This window comes from Schistocerca cancellata, chromosome 4 (assembly GCF_023864275.1).
Source record: "Schistocerca cancellata isolate TAMUIC-IGC-003103 chromosome 4, iqSchCanc2.1, whole genome shotgun sequence".
In the NCBI taxonomy this organism is placed as follows: Eukaryota; Metazoa; Arthropoda; class Insecta; order Orthoptera; family Acrididae; genus Schistocerca; species Schistocerca cancellata.
The window spans coordinates 32,295,151-32,309,531 of NC_064629.1; the positions used below are offsets into that span (position 1 = coordinate 32,295,151).

A 14,381-nucleotide genomic window follows, 5' to 3' on the forward strand; every position below is an offset into this window, starting at 1 on the left:
GTGTCATCTTTTGCACTAGCAGAAATCTGGGAAGGGAGTGACCCAAGGGACCTCTCCCTAGCAAGAGCAGCCAAAGAAGTTGTACCGCTGGTCCAGCTTAGAAGTGGGGGGGGGGGGGGCTGATGGTTTAGGGGGGGGGGGGGTTGTAATGCTCCTGAATTAGGTGGTGCAGGAGCAACAGGGAGGGAAATGCTCCCCACCATCAAGGGGGCAGGTTTAGTCTTCCGGCTCAGATGTGACTGGGGTTTTCGGAGCTGATGGGGCTAGAACTGTTGTAGTGGCGGCGTAAGACGATGTCTTACACACAGGATGCAGGCGTTCAAATTTTCTCTTAGCTTCAGTGTAGGTCTGTCTGTCCAGGGTCTTTTACTCCATGATTTTCCTTTCTTTCTGGAGAATCCTGCAGTCTGGAGAGCAAGGTGAATGGTGCTCTCCACAGTTGACACAGATGGAAGGCGGGGCCCATAGAGTATTGGGATGTGATAGGTGTCCACAATCTCTACATGTGACACTGGAAGTACAGCAGGAAGTCATATGACTGAACTTCCAACATTTAAAGCACCATATTGGGGGAGGGATATAGGATTTCACATCACAGCAGTAGACATCACCTTGACCTTCTCGGGTAATGTATCACCCTCTAGGGCCAAGATGAAGGCACCAGTGGCAACCTGATTATCCCTCTGAGCCCGGTGGACGTGCCGGACGAAATGTACACCTCGCCATTCTAAATCGGCGCGCATCTCATGGTCGGACTGCAAAAGAAAGTCCCTGTGAAATATGATACCCTGGACCATATTTAAGCTCTTATGGAGCATGATGGTTACAGAAACATCCCCCAGCTTGTCACAAGCAAGTAACACCTGTGACTGGGCAGACGATGCTGTTTTGATCAAGACCAACCCAGATCTCATTTTGGACAAGCCCTCCACCTCCCCGAACTTGTCCTCTAAATGTTCAACAAAAAGCTGAGGCTTCATCAGCATGAAAGATTCCCAATCAGCTCTCAAACATACAAAGTACACGGGGAGGGGGGGGGGGGGGGGGGGAGATAAGGCCCGCTGCCACACTTAACATGACATTTCTCCCGTGGTGTGGCCAGGGAGGGTAACGATTTGGGGTCATACTTCTGTGCATTGAATTGAGCCCGTGAACACTTAGAGACTGCTGGTGTTTCATCACCAGCAAGAGATGATGTACTATGCTTCATCACGTTTCATCCGCACTGATGCCACCCACTCTGACGAGGGGCCCTCCCCACGGGCACCACCCAGCTGCAGCAAAGGCCACCTGGTGGGATGCCAATTGCCAGGAGTCCCGATGCCCAATGGGATGGGCATCTACCCCCTGGCATACATGGGGAGTTAATGGCACAGGCATCAGCAGAGCGATCCTTGTGTGGTCAGGGGGCTACAACCAACAGGGTACATGGTGGCCCCACCACAACGGACTGCCTACCGTGCTGAATATCAGGTGCAACCAAGCAAACAAGTCCATTATCATCGTCAATGTAGAAAATGATACTGCACAGTCAATGGAAAAATACGCACTCAGGAGCATGACCTCACCCAACAGTTGGAGAATGAGCAGAAGTGCAGATTCACGTCAATGAAGGCTGCGACAAGTCTCGGCGCATGATGAACACAATGCACCATGTAAGGCGCCCTTCCCCAATTGGCTCGCTCTTTGGGAAAATTTTGAAAAATGGAGGTCAAACCCTACAAGGGACCATCACAAAGGCCGAAACGTGTGAGACTCCTTTTAGTCACCTCTTACAACAGGCAGGAATACCTCGGGCCTATTCTAACTCCCGGACCCATAGGGGGGTCAAATTCTATAAATATTTTGTTTGGAAGCTCCCCTCCTTTCAACTGAGCTCTGTGAAGTCCATTTCATTCCAGTTTGTTTGTTTTTTTAACAACACCCATGCTACCATTGACCAACCCTTCCGAAACCTTCATTCACAATATGACTCTAGCACCAAATGCACTTTTTATTGAATTTAGCCTATTCTTGGAAACTATGAATCATAATGAAAATTTTGCTGTTACCAAAATGAAAGAGCATTAAAGTTTGCATTGAATGATCTACTTAAGTGTCAAAATTGGTGCAGCTGTTTGACCGCAGTCAGTTGTTAAATTTCATTCATTTTTACCAGCTTGGCAACAAACTAGGCCGAATGCCTGTAACTCAAAAATGACTACTCCAAATGAAAAATGTCACATTATCAGAGTTGTAGAGCATTAAATTTCTCGTTATAAAAGCATATAGTTTTTCAGTTTTAGGCACTATTAAGCTATCATTCACTTGAAAGTCAAAGTAATTCCATTTTGTTGCTTTTGTAAATCAAAGTTATTCAACAAAATGAAATTTCCAATAGGAAGACATAAATCTGTCCCACCTTTTGGTGTAGAGGTCTCTATAAAACTCCCTTGATTCAGATGTTGCAAATAGCTGAGGCTGCCATTTCCTCTAATCCTATGTTACTGTTTCCAATTGGTTGCAGCACCCAGTCTTCCTGTGTTGTGTGAGGGATTCATTCAAAACTTCTTGGGTCTTGCAAAATTCTCATTTCCTAGTTTGATTTTACTTTCATTGTACAGACACTGCATTTAAAGTAAGTTCTTCAGACTGTACGGAGGTGTGTTTTATATGTGATGGAAATTTGGCACATGGTGATGTGGTTAAAGTGAAACACAAAGGACTCTAAAATGCTACTACAATCCAGTAACAAAAGGAAAATTGCAGCACATTGTAAGTTACTAATTGGCCTGGCTGAAGTCGAAGTGCAAAGTGCTTATCAGAAGTACAATAACTCAAAGCTAATTAGATCGTCTTTGACAAAACACCCTGCACCATGTACAAACATTCCGATCAACACTTTTTGTCGATGCTCTTAGTCCAAATTGGATTCACAGTTCCATATATGGAAGCCTCCCTATCTGAGACTTGCTCGATTGCACAATCTGAGCATCTTAACTTTGCGAGTGAAGAATTCATCCAGTTCATCTTCGATAATGCCGATTTTAACATCTGCACGGTTGACAGGTTGAATACTTTCCGTTCCATGGGAGGAATCATGGCAGTCACTCCCTACTCAGCTATGGAGTCAGAGAAGAACACCGACTGGGAAGGAAGACATTCAACCTCTGCATTTTTTTCTACAGTTGGTGTAACTCAGCTGATCACCTATAAAAAAGCAAATGATATTGGCTTGAACGGTATAATTATAAAGGATACCAATTCCGATGACCCTGAGTGCCCTCTGGATATGAGATTCTGTGGCTTTATGGAAAGTGGAAGAAGTTCATTGACATGCCAGAGTGGAAGGGATTCATAGAAGAAGTCACAAATCACTGACAATCAGTTCATTCCAATGTGTGCCCTGTTCTTAAATTATCCTCCAACTTTGTATGACACAATATGTACAGCTCTTCTATCAGTACTGAAAAAATGCATAAAACATGATCAAAGGTGGTGTTTTGTCAATTTTGATCAGCCACCTTATCTGAAGGTGATGGATAGTGTAAGAAGTGAAGGCAGCAATTTACAACCTGTTGTTATACAGTTAGGTAGGTTTCAGCTTTTAATGTCCTCCTTGGAATGCATTAGTATAATAATGGTAGGAAGTGGCTGAAGAGACTTATTGCCCACAATATTTGCTGAAAACAGTTTGGATAAAGTTTTGAGTGAGCATGTTTACACTCAAGCAGTAAAATCTCGTACACTGTCACGCGGTATTGTCATATTACATCTTTCAGGAGATTGAGTTCAAAGAAGAGGAAATAAAAATAATTGAGGAACTGTTGCTTCCCAATAACAGACCATCAGTATTCAAAATGCCATCACAATGAAGATTACACAAATGTAATAACCAAATCTGAAAATGTGATTTGCACCACTGAAGCACGAGAAAAACAGCTAAATTATGGATGCAGTCTTAAAGCATGGTTATGCTCACAAAACAGTTCATTGAGGTTGAGCATACTGGGAACTTTAATCTGCATTTAAACACCATTTAAGAAAATGCTACCATACTTTCATTTCCCGTACACTAAATGATGCTGAATACAACAAATTTACAACTGGAGACTACTTTACTATTAGGGGAAGTGATAAATTTTGGTGTGGCATACCCTTCGATATGACAACAGAGCAAACTTTAATGAAGACAATGAAAGTGAAAGGCGGTTTAACTCGTGCATGTGGGTTTTCACAGTCTGTGCTTGCAAAGTGGACTTCAGGGAAGGCATTGTTACAGGATGTTTGTCAAAAAATTGAAGAATTCTGTGATATACCATGAGGTGAGCAATATTTGGATTTAAGAGCTTCATGCAGAGATAGTAATGCAACAGACAGTGACAAACTGAAGGATTGGCTGTTAAAACACCAACTTTTTCCAAACTGTAATGTATTTATGTCAGTAAGCAGTGGAGCAATTGGTGATGAATCATTAAATTGTCACGAGGTATTAGTAGAAGGAATTAAGGGGATCACCAGAATTAAAGGAGAGAACTTTAAAAACTCTCATTTCAATGTGACCTCAAGCTTATAACACTTACATCATGCACTACAGTTCTCAAGATAGGGAAGAAGAGGATTGCTACCATAAACATGCTAGCATTGTATCACAGACTGTGTGTTATCAAGCAATCTGATAAAGACTAAGTTCTGTTTCCCATTTGAACTTTCACCACACCCCATGTCATTCACAGAAGGCAGTCTCAATAAGGGTACAAAATCACCTCTCTATGATGCATTTACAACTTTCCAACAGAATGAATTATACAGAATAAAAAGCTTTAAAGCTTTGTGGCGGATACTGGTCACCAGCTCTATAAGGTTGTTTAGCACATCAAAGGAAAGTTTGGCACCGTCTGTATTAAATGTGAAACCTGTATGAGAAATCACTAAAGATCCGAAATCACAGTTATATTCAATGCCTATCCAAGCCCAAGTGATGCTTTGCAAAGTGGAACAAAGTCTTCTGAAAGATACCGTCGTTTACGGACACCAAGTTCTTCATCAGATATTTTTGATGAAGATACAAATGCTGCAGTCACACAGGAGAAGATCCTCACAAATGATAACTACAAGAACTGCTTGTTTTTATGCTCATGTGGAAATTTGTGGACGAGGGTTAACTGATTAACTGAGGGAGGTTATGGGACTAAATGGCAAGGTCATCAGTCCCACGATTCCAAAGTTATTCACAGAAGAGAGAGGGTCTGCTAAAAGTGGCCGGATCCAGTTAGAGGAGTCATACAATAAAACAAGGAAGTTAAGGCATGCACACTAGAAGGCATAAAAGGGTAGCCCAAATGTAAAAACTGAAAAAAAAAAAAAACAAAAAAAAACAGAGGGGTCTTTCCACAAGGGAGTGGTCATGGGTCCCAGACCGAGAAAACATGAAGACAGGCCCCCAACCAGAACCACTCTGCCCCTGCTCCAGGAGTAAAGAAAAGTCTTATATCTGGAAATAAAAACCACTTTCATGGAGGAAACTGAGGACCAATTCAACCATCCATGAATCATCTGCTAATATTACGAGGGTAATCCAAAAAGTAAGGTCTCCTATTTTTTTTTTTTTTTTAAGTACATTGACCTGTTTATTTCTACAATGGTTTACATCACTTTACAGCTTGAACATTTAGCTACTTTTCGACATAATCACCATTTCTGTCGATGCATGTTTATAGATGCTGTAGCAGTGTTTGTATGCCCACGTCATACCAGCTTGCCACCATGCCGTTCAGAAAGTTACGAATCTCTTCTTTCACCTTGTCGTCTGAGATGAATCGCTTTCTGGCCAAATGTTCATTTAACCTAGGGAAAGGGGGTGATAGTCACTGGGTGCCAAGTCAGGACTATAGGGTGGGTGGGTGATTATGTTCCACTGAAACTCTTGCAGGAGAGTAACGGTTTGCCGAGCGATGTGTGGGTGAGCATTGTCATGGAGAATGTGTATGCCCTTGTTCAACATTCCTCTTCTCAGGTTCTGAATTGCCCATTTGAGTTTTTTCAGAGTCTCACAGTACCTGTCAGTGTTAATGGCGGTCACAGTGATTCAGCTCCGACGACGAGGTGGAAGAAGAGGTTCATAACTTTCTGAACAGCATGGCGGCGAGCTGGTATGACATGGGCATACAAAAACTACCACAGCATCTACAAAAATCCATCGACAGAAATGGTGATTATGTCAAAAAATAGCTAAATGTTCAAGCTGTAAACTGATGTAAACCATTGTAGAAATAAACAGGTCTATGTACTTATAAAAAAATAGGAGACCTTGCTTTTGGGATTACCCTCGCACGTTTAAGGAATTTCGAAGACTATACTTAGTACAAAGGGCCAAAAGAAGGTGTCATTCCATCAATATATAGGATACCGTCAGTCTGGCTTCACAACCACATTGTGGAGGTGGTTTGTAACACAAGGGGAAACAATGAGTGATCCTAGTATGACCAATGCATAGACAGCATAAGACAGTGGAATCCTTCTGAGAGGAGTGGAAGGAAGTGTGCCAAACCACAGTAGTATAGATCTGCATGTCCGCAACTGGAATCATGAAAGTGAAAGGGGGTAAGTATCTGTCACTCTAGCCAAAATGTCAGCCAGTACATTCCCTAGCATGCCCACATGACTTGGGACCCAAAGGAAGACAACTAAGCAGCAGACATGGTCAAGAGCAGACAGAAGGCAGAAACCAAAGGGTGACGAGAGTAGCAGTGGTCGATAGCCTGCAGGCCGCTCACTGAGTCGGTACATATTAAAACACTGTGGAAGGAGGCCTGAGTAAAAAAATGGAGGCTCCTGTTTTGATTAGCAGCTCTGCTGTGGACACACTACATGATTCCGGCAATAAATGGTGTTCTAAGTCAGCAGGAGACGTGAAAGCATGTCTCGCCTTCTCTGTCATCTCAGAACCATCAGTGTAGAAAGTGGTAGCACCCAGGAACCCTGCAAGGATGGAACATACAAGGCATCAGATGACTGTAGGGGTGACAGAGATCTTAGGACCCAGGAACAGGTCAGTCCTAATCCAGGCCTAGGCACAATCCAATGAGAGGGGGATGGAGGAAATACACAGGGCGCATTCCAGCGAGTGGTGACGGAGATCCCGACAGGGGGAAATGAGAGGCATTCCAACTCACAATTCCACCCATGGGCTGTTATCAGGAAGGAGACATCCCTCGTTTGCAAAGAGGACAGGGTACACAGAATGAGCAGGGAATTGGTGAATGGCGATTGCGGAAGAAACCAGAGTTCGCTCCATTGCATTTGTATATGGGGAGTCCCCGTTTTTGCGAGGAGACTGTCAACGGGACAAGTGAGGAAGGCACCAATAGCCACATGCACTCCACGATGGTCAACAGGATCAAGAATTTTCAGAGTGGAAGGAGCTGCTGAGCCATAAAACTGACTACTGTAATCTAGTCTGGACAAGACCAAAGCATGGTAAAGATGTAGAAGAGAAGAACAGTCTGCACCCCAAGCTGTGTGGGCCAGCAGGTGGAGAGCATTAGGCTTCTACATGCAGGTAGAATTCAGGTGGTGAAGACGAGGCAGCCACATCAGCTTCTTATCAAAAATAAGGCCCACAAAAAGGGTGTGTGTTACAACTGGTCACCTCAATAATGTTCTGGATTGTGGTGTTCTGTGGGTTGATAACAAACCCGCGTTTTGGCGCGAGAAAACTGAAAGCCATGGGAGATGGTCCATGCTGAGGCCCATCAGATAGTGTCTTGGAGCCAGTGCTCAGAAGATGCTACCGAGTAGGAGCTGCACCAGATGCAAAAATAACTGACGTACAATGCAGGGGTAACCAGAGGCCCAATAGAGGTTAAGGGCCCATTGATGGCTATGAGGAAGAGTGTGACATTTAATACAGAACCTTGTGGGACACCATTCTCCTGAATCCAAGGGGTGCTGCGCTGTATTCCTTATGTAGGTCAAAGAAGGCCATGACAAGATTCCAGCGGTTAGCAAAAGCCTATCAGACTGCTGTTTCCAATATGGTAAATGGTCAGTTGGAGATCATCCATCCCAGAAGTCACACTGATACTGGGACAAAAGGTCCCAAGATTCGAGTACCCAACATAACCTGCAGCTAACCATACTCTCGAGCAGTTTACAAACTAGTTTGTCAGGCTAATCAGGTGGTATCTGTTGAGAGACGTTGGGATCTTCCCAGGCTTGAGAACAGCGGTAATTATATTGTCTCGCCATTGCAACCAAAAAGCACCAGAGAGCCAAATGTGGTTGAATACTATGAGGAAATGTTGCCTCGGGGCATTAAATTACTTCTTCTTCTCTTTCAGGGGTGGAGCAGGACAGGGTACAGAGTGAGTACAGGCTTCTAAGAGATCCGGAACTAAAGGAGAGTGATCAACCTGGGGCCTCACACATGGTGTGTCTCATGGCCGAGTTATGATAGCAGGCTTTCGGCCCACGAGACACTGGGAGGAGGGGTTTCTGGAAGGGGGGAGGAGAGCCCCATCGCCGGCAGGGGCCAAAGAAGGGGGAACTTTTTCGGCCAGCAAGGGGGAGCAGCTCCATGAGGGGTATTCAAGTGATACATGCAGAAGAACACGCAGATTCATTAACTGTAGAAACAGCTATTTCCCAAGTTTCTGAGTCTGACAGTGTGGCAATTGTGAACAAGGACACTGACGTGCTTGTTCTCTTAACAGGTCGAGGGAACAACAACTTTCACTTCCATGAATCGGGAAAAGGGAAATCAGCAGGAGTGTTGTATTCCAATAATTCTATTTCGATCCTGCATTTGCCTTTTTCAACCATATCATCACAGGATGTGATACCACATCTTTTTTTTTTTTTTTTGCCAAGGAAAATGGAAATTACTCAACCTTACGGAGCAACAGCCACACCTCAGAGTGCAAGATGCTCAATTTGTTAAACCTTTAGTCTCTCAAGATTTAATAGCACGGGCAGCAGAATAAATGTTATTAGTACTCCATGGGAATTCCAACTGCACATCTTTGGATGACCTCAGGCATGAGCTTCTTGTAAAGTCTGTCCTGAGGAAATCTTTCAAACTGTAAAGGCTACCGATAACATTTGACACAGCAAGGTGGTACTCATCATGATCCTCCCATCAAGTGCAATCTTGGCTGGGGAAGAAAACTGATCCAGGCTAGTTGGGCTGGAAGAAAAACTTACCAGGCTTGTTTCCCATGAAAATGACAAAAAGGTGTAGCACCACATGCAATACTGAAGATGGTTTCCTGCAGAAGCAAAATGGGATGCACAGCAGTATGTGGATGTCACAAATCTGGACTGAACAGCACCTCAATGTGGAAACACTATTGTGGCTTATCCAGCTAGAAAGACCCAGAAATTGAGCTCGATGTGGAATACAGTCACGGTGTCGCAATGGATCCTGAACATTGGGGCTGGACTGGGGCTGGCCGCAGTCTCCTAAACAAACTCGATGGAACTGAAATTTGATAAAATATGAATCTATGAATCTCTGATATTTAAATTGTGTTTTTCAGATACTATGTTGTCCTTTTATTTGTTCAGTTGTACAAATGTTTATATTACTCATTAATAAATACTTACTGTCCATTACTATGTACTTGGTTATCGTTTTAGCAACCCACTGTCACCAATTAAGGCATGGACAAAAATGAATAAAAGCATACGTAAATTAAGAGAATTAAAACTACATACAAAGAAAAACCATGTCACCCCACTGGAAATTTCATTTCATTGAATAACTTGAACATTCAAAAATGGAATCACTTTGGTTCTCAAGTGCATGAACACTTAATAGTGACTAAAACTGAATAGCTAGATATCTTTGTACCATGAAATTTCATGCTCCACAACTTTGAGAACTTGACATTCTTCATTTGGAGTAGCCATTTTTGAGTTACAGGCATTGGAGCCAAGTTTTTTTTGCAAAGCTGGTGAAAATAAACGGCATTTAACAACTGACATTGCCCACACAACTTTGCTGATTTTTGACATGTAAGTACATCATTTCACGCAAAATTTAATGCTCTTTCATTTTGGTAATAGTAAAATTTTCAGTAGGATGCATAGTTTTACAGTAATAGGCAAAAACATGAAAAAGTTCCAAAATTTCTTGGTTTTTTGACCACAAAAAGGTGTCCTGAGGGATTTGGAGATTGAAAACTTGGATTCAACTTATCCTCAATCACATGTGCAAGATAAAACAATTAAATCTTTTACTTCATTTCCTGCAAGCAAAAAGAACGCCAATACTGGACTAGTATGCTTGATTTTACAACTGTCCACAACAATGTAATATCGGTCAAAGATATCAAGCAAGCTGCACCATCCTGAGCTACACAATCTTTTGGTCCTCTAGAGCGAGAGTCGAACAAGTAATATAAATTATCAGTTTTCTAGACTGCCACTGGTAGGCCATTACATGTAACAATAGCTCCCAGATCAGCACCAGAATCTGTAAAGAACTCCAATAAGCCAGTCTTTAGATTTGGAAATCCACCATCTTGATTATTAATGCTCAGTTGGCCGCAAATCTATGATAATAGTGAACTTGTAGTAAACATGAATGATTTAATACATCACAATTAACTTTCAACTCTTGAGCACATCACTATTATACATTAGTCTCAGTCAAATATGGAACTCACTGAGACTGTATACTATTTCAGAGCAAATGGTGGTAACCAGAAATTAAAGTTGAATCTTTTATATCCGAAGACCATGTCTCCGTTTGTTTAATTTTTGTAACTGGATTAGCTATGGCAGTGTTTGCAGTACACTGCTTACTTCAAGAAAAATCATGAAATTTACTATGACTTTGATGAAATGAGCCTCTTAGTACATGCCGACTGTTACCCATAACTTGGAAACGTTTGTCTCTTCCTGTTGTATTATGTCATTTTGTAGAATATGGTAAATTTTGTTAATATTCTAATTATCATTATTAAACTTTATTGTAACATTATTAGTGATAATTCAATCTAATGCAGTTCAAATGTTTTCAATATTTACAGAAAAACAATGTAATCTTCAAATTGACTCCAACTGTTCACAATCAATCACTAGACCAGCATTACTCATTTGTAGCAGAAGCTGCTCAGTTGTTTCTTCAACGTCCTGGCCATCAAATACAGTTTGACCATGAAAACCATGTTATCCTATGCGACCACTGAGGTTTAACCATTTTTACAAACTCAGTTATTCTACGTAATAAATGTATTTCCGCATGCAATAATGGCTGTATTTCTAGGAGAATTTCGTCTAACGACATGCCATTCCAGTAAGCCTGCATAGGTGTGGTTCCCCTACGAAGTGTTCCGGCACTTAGGCAACAGGTAGAGTTAACATCAACTTGATTCATTAACTCATTTGGTAGTATATTTCCTAGTAAATCGCCTACGGTAACTTTACAATTGCAAAGTTTTTTAGGCAACAAACTGTATGAGCAAATGTGTGTACAGAATTAGCAAAATCTACCCCATTCAAATGGCTCTGAGCACTATGGGACTAAAAAATCTACCCTGTATTTAGCTCTAAACTGAGCCGTACACTTGTCATTTCTGGCTTGCCTTGCCAAATGTTCTTTGGGAATCTCATTCAATATAGCCCAAATTGTAGCCTCTCCTTCCCTGGCATGCCTAGAAAACACTGTTGTGGTATTTCATTTACACGAGATGCAGCAGTAGACTATGCACCATATCTCTCTCTAAACGACACTGCCAGTCTTGACTGCACATTTCAACTTTACAAGTAGCTTGTGATATGAAAAACTGATATCTTTCAGTAGTGTTCTCCTCAGACTGTGTTAATGTGTGTCTTTTGGCATTATTATGAGCTCTTAGTTTTTCGCACTAGTCCCTTTAGTGGCGTTGGAGTGATTAGAAGTAACACCTAAAAGCAATGAAACAATTATTACCTCTAACAAGAACTGTTCAATGTTTTATTCATGTACATCAATCTGAAACTTGTTGTTATACAAAATCACAACATATAGTTATCTTTACATTAAGAAAAGAATATCAGCATGTGTGATGAGACATGTAATTTTTATATTACTGCAATTGCAAACTAAACCTATGAAATTATCACCTCTGCATAAATAAATCATTATTAATTAAACTTTTTCACTCAGGAAGAGCACATTAATTCGGTTAAAAATGTGCCCTAGAAACTTAAAACCGAGAAGTTGCTTATGATCAATCACCCTAAGGCACCTTCTGAACGGAATTTAATCACGTTTATTTACCAAATATCGAAGAAAACAGGAAAGTCAGAATAAAAAAGGCTGAAACCCACAAAAGGCTGAAACCCACAAAAGGCTGAAACCCACAAAAGGCTGAAACCCACAAAAGGCTGAAACCCACAAAAGGCTGAAACCCACAAAAGGCTGAAACCCACAAAAGGCTGAAACCCACAAAAGGCTGAAACCCACAAAAGGCTGAAACCCACAAAAGGCTGAAACCCACAAAAGGCTGAAACCCACAAAAGGCTGAAACCCACAAAAGGCTGAAACCCACAAAAGGCTGAAACCCACAAAAGGCTGAAACCCACAAAAGGCTGAAACCCACAAAAGGCTGAAACCCACAAAAGGCTGAAACCCACAAAAGGCTGAAACCCACAAAAGGCTGAAACCCACAAAAGGCTGAAACCCACAAAAGGCTGAAACCCACAAAAGGCTGAAACCCACAAAAGGCTGAAACCCACAAAAGGCTGAAACTCACAAAAGGCTGAAACTCAAAACTGCATCTGTGATACTGTATTGCCAAAGTCTTTCATCTATAATGGTATTTATTAAAATTTGTGTATTGTCAGAATATGCAGATTTCGGCACGGCAAGATCTCACATCACAATTTCGTGTTTCGTCCCGGAAAGTATTTACGTGGAGGTGGTCATATTGTATCTACTAGCAAAATACAAAATTTAGAAAGCATGAAACATAACTTAAATTAAAAACTTAAAGAAGACATTGACAGAAAAAACCTCTATAAAAAAGTACTGCCCCTTTAAGTTTCATGTAAGTAGTAATATTCTGATCCAGGCATCATAGTGTCTGGGGACTAAAAAAGGTGACATCAGTTATCCTTTCTACAACAGCATATTTTCATTATTTATGGATGGAAGCCTCTTCCTTCCTATTACAAATGATAAAAACATTGGAAATTCGTGAAAGTAGAAGCGCTACATGTATTAACGTGAAAGTTTGTCACCTCTCAGAAGTTACTGATAACAGCACCCAGTACAAGAAGGGACTAAGCACTTTGTTGATTTTTACAAAATGCAACAACACTGAAGAATTGTAAATAGACATGTTAAAGAAAATCAACTTACCATCATTCACAGCTGCCTCCGTTTTCTTTAACCCATTCAGACTGCTGACTGGTGACTTTATTATTCCATCTGATTTTCTTTTTCCCATTGACAAATCTGAAATAAAGAGACAAAAACTATGGATAAGATAACTACCTTCTGCAGACAAAATTAATGTCCAGGAGGTCTTTAAACACTTTCTGTCAGCCTCGTAGACCACCACACAGTTTCAATAGCTTAATTTCAGGTCAGTGCAGTTGTACCTATTTTTGGTGTCATATTATGATACCAAAATACTGATGTGGTAAATGGAGGCCTGCTGTGGTGACAATGGTACTTTGCTTGCAAGCGATGGGTTTCATAATCATTACAAGGTGAAAGCAATTTGAACAGAGAACTGTCATGAGCCATGATCATGGAAGCCTGAAAAATTTGCCAGAGAAACTTGTGCAAGTACAATCATTACACTGATATTTGTACAGTACATGATGAAAATGTCATACAACTGTAACTGGCTAGCGTCCATGCACCTGCAGGATTAAAGCGTGCAATGAGTACCTAACATGGCTGTGTCACGTGTGTGGTGCTGTTTGCATACCTACAGGCCACTGCATCTCTCAAACGGCATGTTGCTTTCTGAGCCAGTATCAAGGTAGATATTAGATCCTCCCACTTTTAACCGGCATGCAGGTCCAATAATATCCTGTTGTGACATGGGAGGTGTGATGAAGGAATCTGGGTGTTGGACTGTCTACTCGTGGGCATAGCAGTGTATCTATGTTGGGATTAGTCAGTGTGGTGTCAGTGCAGATAATTTCAGCCAGCCTGATAGCTGCAGAGAAAGTCGTAGACCTGACTGGTACATTGGTTGCTGAGAGTAGCCTGGTAGGTGATGAAGGATTGACCTCCTAGGGGCACCTGTACCTCCCTGAATGACCCCACTGTATCTTCTGACCTACAGTCGGCCTGAGATCATACCAGTGGTGCAACGAGAGCAAGGGCACAGGTGGTGAACCTACTAGAGGGTGGGATTACGGAAGGTTCCAAGATTGGACCTGAGGGCTGTTTGACC

General features: G+C 41.8%; 1 protein-coding gene across 2 annotated transcripts in view; it reads right to left on the bottom strand.

The window, feature by feature from the left end:
• The window catches only part of LOC126183188 (transmembrane protein 183-like), a 252,438-nt gene that overhangs the window by 170,629 nt on the left and 67,428 nt on the right, over positions 1-14,381 (bottom strand). For both annotated transcript variants that reach the window (XM_049924924.1, XM_049924925.1), the window contains exon 2: positions 13,331-13,426. In XM_049924924.1, the coding sequence (XP_049780881.1) occupies positions 13,331-13,426 (96 nt within the window). The remainder of the gene's footprint in view (positions 1-13,330; positions 13,427-14,381) is intronic.